General features: G+C 37.2%; 1 protein-coding gene across 1 annotated transcript; it reads right to left on the bottom strand.

Annotated features, from left to right (window-relative positions):
- Positions 1-338: 338 nt before the first annotated feature.
- On the bottom strand, positions 339-813 carry LOC5578249 (60S acidic ribosomal protein P1; the record flags this gene model as incomplete). The annotated part of the gene is given in 2 exon segments (XM_001663729.2): positions 339-559; positions 562-813. Coding segments are annotated over 2 exon segments (432 nt in total), but the record flags the coding sequence as incomplete, so codon positions are not given.
- Positions 814-6,945: the final 6,132 nt, after the last annotated feature.

Here is a 6,945-nt window from a genome sequence, read left to right as displayed (position 1 = left end):
CACTATTTCAACTATATGTCTATTTTTTATATTTTAGGTATCCGGATGACGAAATATATCACGCTGATGTTGATAGTTTTATTGAAATGGGATAGTTGCCGCATTTAAATATGAATACATATCTGGAGTTGGGAGACTAATGCAGAAGAAACTTATATGCTAACTTTGTTGAAGGACCCCATTTGGTTTTTATAAATCCCTCCAACAAAAATGATGCTGATAATGTTGTGTCCATAACGCAGAGGCTATGAACAGAAGCAGCTCGCAAAATCTAAAAATCAGATAAAATGGTTCTGCTAGGGACAATGTCGATAATTGGCATAAAAATTCAGCGGTGATAAAAATATAACTCGATATCTATAATTTTGGCCCGATCTTATTATTTGTACACTTGTACATTAAAACTGTACGAATTAAAATGCCACCGTTGGAGGAAATAACAGGCTATCAATATCAACCTGCGATTCCCCACTGCCGCATTCCGATGGGAACAAATATAACCGAACAGATGGAATCCCATATCGTTATCGGACTCCTAGGGTTCTTCTTCCTTCTTTTTGAGGGGGCCGGGACAACAGCAGCCGGGGCGGCACCACCTCCGGTTCCAACTCCGGATCCAATGTTGGTGATCAGATCCTTGACGTTGATGCCTTCGAGGGCCTTGACGAACAGAGCGGGCCAGTAGGGCTCGATGTCAACGTTGGCGGCCTTCAAGATGGTCGAGATTCTCTCATCGGTCACAGCGACATAGTCGACGAGGATGAGCGCTGAGTACACACAGGCTAGTTGAGAGCTATTTCCAATGACGAAAAACAATCAGTCTTTAGGATCTTTTCACAATCGCTGCAATTTTGACCAGAAATTGACGATTAATCTTCCAGCCAGAGGCATCTTCAATAGTAATCAGTAGGTTTATGGTTGAGAAAAAGTTTGTACATATCCTGATCCTTGTAGAGCTAAAATGTTTAGATAAAGGATTATGAAATTGATAAAAAAAAAATCCCTGTTTTGATTACGTAAAAACACAATTTATAAATTCTGACATTGAATTGTATACAACAAAAATTTTCTTCATCACAAAGCTTGCTTCGATTAAACCATAAAAATTATAGTGAAGGCAAGAAAAGTCAAAAGGGGGTGATTCGTAATTTATGGCAAGCTACAGGGTGTCCGCAAATTATCCGAACAGCAAAATATAGGAAAGATGATCTCGCATTGAAAACAATGAAAAATCAATGCCCATGTACCTTTCATAATACATCTGTATCTTAACACAATATACAACTTTAAAAAAAATCGAAATGACTGCTTGTTACTGCGATAGACAAATTTTAATTTTTCTGAGACTTTTTTCCTGAGGGCCGCTAGTCATACTGGAGATGTTATCCCTAAAACCTAAAAGAGATGAATCCAAACATCCTATTATTATTTGAAGTAATCTACAGGTTAGTGGCTTCAAGTTAGACTGGAAATAGAAAATTTTACGGTTCAAATCCTGTGAGTTCTATGGACATTTCTCTTCCGCCATAAAGCTCGGAAAACAGCTCCCTTTAAGACACCTCAATACATTTGAGTTTGTTTTGCAACTATTTGAAATCGGAAATGTGTCAAACTTACTTCTTAAGGATATAATGAGCCAATGTTTAAAACCATGCAAGAATATCGAAATTATTATGCTTGATTGTATAGAGCTAGGTCTTCAAAGTTTGTACGGATAATTTGCGGACACCCTGTAGCGTAAAAAGCTGGATAAAGTAGCATTTTACCCATATTTTTCAAATTTTTGCGTCACTGTATTGTTAATGTATAATCCCGTTTTCACTTGTATTAAATACACTATTGAAACCATTGTAAGGCCTGATTTGCTACTGAAAAGGAATTAAGAATTTTCTCGCCGATTCCTTGCAGAAATTTTCGACAGCGACTCCCATATGAACTGACATTTCTTTTCAACTGCGTACTGCGATCAGAAAAAAGCGCTTTCTTGATCGATTCCTAGCAGAAATTTCCCATGCATAGGCCGAGAAATTACTTGTCAGCAGCAAATCAGGCTTAACCGAGGAGAATTTGCACTGCGAGAAAAATAATGTATGAGTGGAACAATTCTGTTTTTATTTTTATTAATTGTTTGGCAATGGTTATTAGATCATAAGTTTCATTAAAATGATAAACAATGTTAACGGTAAAAGTGATGCACATAATTAAACATATCAACATATAATGTTGCCTAAATTTAATCAATATTATAAAAGTGTCCGGATATTGGTACTGTCCGAGTTTTGATTCACTACGGTTACTTGAAGTTCTAGATATTTCCAAAAAAAGTTTTTTTTTCAATCACAATGTTCAATAGAATAAAGGGGGCTAGAAGCAATGAGATATAATTGTCAAAAACATAGTTTTGAGAAAACCGACTTTAAAGTTTCTTTACTATCAGACAAATTGTATGGGAGCCAAAACAACAAGCAAATTTTCCACGAATTTAGTTAATTGATATTTTGAACGCAAAATTCATAAAAAGTACCATTGAAAAGCTTGAAAACAGTAGATTGTTTGTGGTAAACTCAACTAAAACTCGACTAAAATGTCACTTTGTGAATTGTTCCTGCTTATTGCATCGCAGTAACCAACTATGTTTATTGTAGCAACCAGCTGTCCTAGTAGTCCAGAAACAACGGAACTAACATCCATGTTTGCTATAAATACTGCTCCAATTTGTACTAAAGGTCATTGTAATTCAAACCACCAAAGCGAATACATCCAAAGTTAAGACCAACTCAAAATGACTCATTCAATTCATCTCTGCTAACGAACATGAATACTTGAACGTCCAATCCAAATGGAATAATATAAAATATATTGCACATGCAGGCATTCTACATGCAATCAAGAATCGAACAAACACAAACAGGCAAAATATACCACCAACACAATCACAAAATGTTCAAACACACACAACATCAAGGAAGAACATACACATACCTACTATCATTTTCATCAGTTAGGAAAGGCAAAAGCAACTGTGCGCGGGCGTATATTGCGCAGAGCATTTATCGAAAAAAGTAGGTGCCAGCGAAAGCTAAATTCAAAGCCTAGTGATATATTTCGGAATACAGTGAGATCCACAAAGATTGATACGCACAAAGTAAGTTGGAAAGTGAAATGTTGAAGTTAACTTTTGAATCAATGTTGAAGATAATTTTTGAAACATCAGTCATAGTGGAACGCCATTAGCAAATTTAGGCGGTCACAAGTCGGACAAGACACCAATACACACAACAAAACGCAGCCTCCGTAGGTCACACATCAAAAACCACTTTTTTCGAAAATTTGTATCTATTTTAATCTTGTATTTTGTAAATCACCACACTCATTTATAATTTTGCAAACCCTTGAAGAAGGCGAAATATACACTGAAACGTCGGAAAGTAGAAGCAAAAGTCGTATTAGCTGCCTCAAGACTGATAGAGCTTCAAAGGAAAAATAAGAAAACAAAATTCATCGTTTAATACGGTTAATTAATTTGCTTACACTATTTTCATCTATATTTTTGACATGTTTATCCCTTTTAGTTTACAATTCATCGATGTTTTGGCTATACAGTCACCCCACAGTTATGGATCAACTAAGCTTAATTTTTCAGAATAAAATATAATTGCAAATCATAGTGATGATGTATAAAACAAAATTATCTTCCAAGCAATGCAGAATATAGTTGTTTTTGAGAATTCACATCAAATCAAATGTGATTCACAAGATAGATCTAGTTCAGAATGCTCAATTTCACATGCTTTTGGGATTGGAGCATGAAACTTTTGATTTACAAATATCTCAGGGTCATGACCACTTAAAAATATGGCGTCTTCGTCAAAGTTGTTCAATAGCTATCAACAATTTAGCTAAGAGATTCGAGACTTTGTCACCAGGCGGCACTAGTAAGGATGAAACTACTGTTTTGCGAATATTTCAAGATCCTGACCACTTGAAAAGGTGGCGTCTTCGATATAGTTGTTCAGTAGCTCAAGGGCTAACTTTATTCCAGTCTAGAGATTCAAGATTTTTCTACCAGGCGGCCTTAATGAGCATTAAACTTTTGTTTCGCGGATATATCAGGATCCTGACCATTTGAAAAGATGATGTCTTTTAAAAAGTTATTCATTAGCTCAGTAATAAAACTTCGTCAAAGACAGTTCTATGCTATATCTCAAGGCATACAAGATATTCAACAACACACCCAACTTGATGAAATCCCGTCAGCCATGGATCTCCCATAACGTGGATTCCCACACAAAAAATGATCAATTGGCAAAAAAAGCTTTGAGGTAAGACTTTTGAAAGAAAAATATAGTTAATGACAAACATAAATACATTAATCAGATGAAATAGTTGAGTTATAAATCACGAATTAAAGTTTTTGGACATGTGCATTGTGCATGTAACCGCGGATGCGACCCGTTAGGTAATTCAGTACGAAGAGAAATGTGTTTCCCTTCACGATTGTAATGTTTTATTCCTTTTCAGCAGGATCAAGGTATGTTAGCACGATTTGCGGTTTAGGGCCTCAGCATGAGGCATGTTAGTCTTCCGGCGCCGGTGTAATGAAAACATGATGTTTTACTTTAATTTTCAACTAATAATATTTTTGGAAATCGTTTTGCCAGCTTTTTAGAAAACTGAACAACTGTGAGTCAGTTTTATCGATGTATAGGGCAAGTGGAGAGTTTCCATCGCCTCCGTCAGCTTACCCATTCAACAAAGAGCTTACCGACCATTAAGTAATTGAACGGCAAACCTTCGGTCCGTGTCAGTGGGCCAAAAGACATGGACGCCAGCAGTTCAGGAGCACTTTGATTACAACCATCCAGTTTTAGTGCTATTAAATATTCAACGTGCAGTGTATTCCCTACAGAAATCAATCCGATCACAATGTGCGTGTAAAAGAGGGGGACGTTGGATGCATGCATTCTACGCTTGGATATGCCGAAGGAAATCAAGTTCGAGAATAGTTTACTTGGACTTTTAGATGTAAATGAATATTCCACTGGAATAAACCATGTATGAGCTGATGGAGATCTTATTGGAGAAAGGGTTATAAAACTATAATTAATGCATGTTTGATACTTAAAAAGATGTGCTTCTAACAAGTCGGAAAATTCAACTACTAACGCCTGAATTATTTGGTACTGGGTTTGTTTCTTATCCCAGTACAAATCGAACTACCGATTCTGAAATTATGCGTGGTCAAACGTTTGACGTTTATTTTATACGATATTGTCACTTTGTCCTTTATATATGTACACTACCCGTCATAAATAAGGACTCACTAAAATAAGTATTGCAACACTCAGTGTTGTTCAGACTCATTTCCCCGAAAATAACATTTTCCGAACTACGAAGCCACGAACCATGCTCTATTCTCCTAAGATAAAAAAGCAGATGGTTAAGCTTGAGTACTGCACACAAAATCGATCAATTTTGATCCCAGAGAGCCACAATTCAAGTTTCGGTGAAATGAAATGAGTGAGTGAGTGAGTGCGAATCATTTCACCGAAACTTGAATTGCGGCCCACCGAGATCGAAACTGTCGGATCCCATGTGCAACACTCAAGCCCAACCACCTCCCTCTCCATCTCAGGAATACAACGCACAGATATAACAGTTCATGGCTTCACAATTCGAATTCCGGGGAAATGAGTCTGTTCAACACTGGCAACACTCAGCTGAATAATGAATCACCCCCAAAAAGTTTAGCATCACCTCAAAACAGGTTAATTCACATTGCTATATCTCGAGATCCTTACGACTTGCAAAGAAGCGATCTTCAGCAAAGTTGTTCAGGGGATCAAGGACATCCGGAAAGCAAACAGTTCGGTTCGCGATTTTGCCGCTAGGTAGCGCTAGTGAGCATGCAAAGCTGAGCATTTAAAACTAGTTCTAGCTTGTGATCCATAAGAGATAGAAAGTGCGGGTCTTCGGCAAAGTTGCTCAGGGGTTCAAGGATATCCGGATAGTGAACAGTTTAGTTCGCGATTTTGCCGCTAGGTGGCGCTAGTGACCATGTAAAATTGAGCATTTTGAACTAGTTCTAGCTTGCGATCTATAAGAGATAGAAAGTTCGGGTCTTCGGCAAAGTTGCTCAGGGGTTCAAGGACATCCGGAAAGCGAACAGTTTAGTTCACGATTTTGTCACTAGGTGGCGCTAGTGAGCATGTAAAACTGAGCATTTTAAACTAGTTCTAGCTTGTGATCCATAAGAGATAGAAAGTCTTCGGCAAGTAGAGAACAGAAATAAAGTAAAGGACATCCAAATATTAAATTTTTTGGTTCCTAATTTTGCCACTAGGTTGCACTAGTTCGCACATTTAATTAAGTATATGAAACAAATTCTATCTTTTGAGCCAGATGAGATAGAAAGTTTGAGTCTTCGGCAAAGTTGTTCGAAAACCCAGACAACCTGGAATCGCATGAAAGTTCACGTGACAACTCGTTTATTCATACTAATTACATCAAACCCGCAAAACATCGTGGATAAACTCGTCAGATTGTTGAGTTTCCTCGCATAAAACACTTCTTTTCTGAGTTCATTCGTACATTTTGTTTCGTCCCGTACACTCGTACAAAGTAAGTCGAATCAATCCGTAGCAGCTGTCAAATCAACATTTGTTATCATAAGTTAAGTCGCATAAGATCACAGGTTTGTTCGGTAGAATATTTCTATACTTGCATTGTATGTTATTATTCATCGCATTATATATGCACGCATATCGCCTCCACTTTTGTACGTAGAAGGCCTTTTCGCGACATCTTATAAGTAAATTTTTGTTCCGAATGCTCAGTAAAGCCAGGAGGGTTGTCACGGGTACAATTTCGTTTAAGGTTCTTTTTCACAGTCACAGGTAAGTATCGGTTTCAACACAAATGAGTATAGAGTCACTACAGTTAATT

The sequence above is a fragment of the Aedes aegypti genome, chromosome 2, assembly GCF_002204515.2.
Source record: "Aedes aegypti strain LVP_AGWG chromosome 2, AaegL5.0 Primary Assembly, whole genome shotgun sequence".
Classification (NCBI taxonomy): Eukaryota; Metazoa; Arthropoda; class Insecta; order Diptera; family Culicidae; genus Aedes; species Aedes aegypti.
Note: the sequence above shows the minus strand (reverse complement) of the source record. Positions and strands in the feature narration are given on the sequence as shown.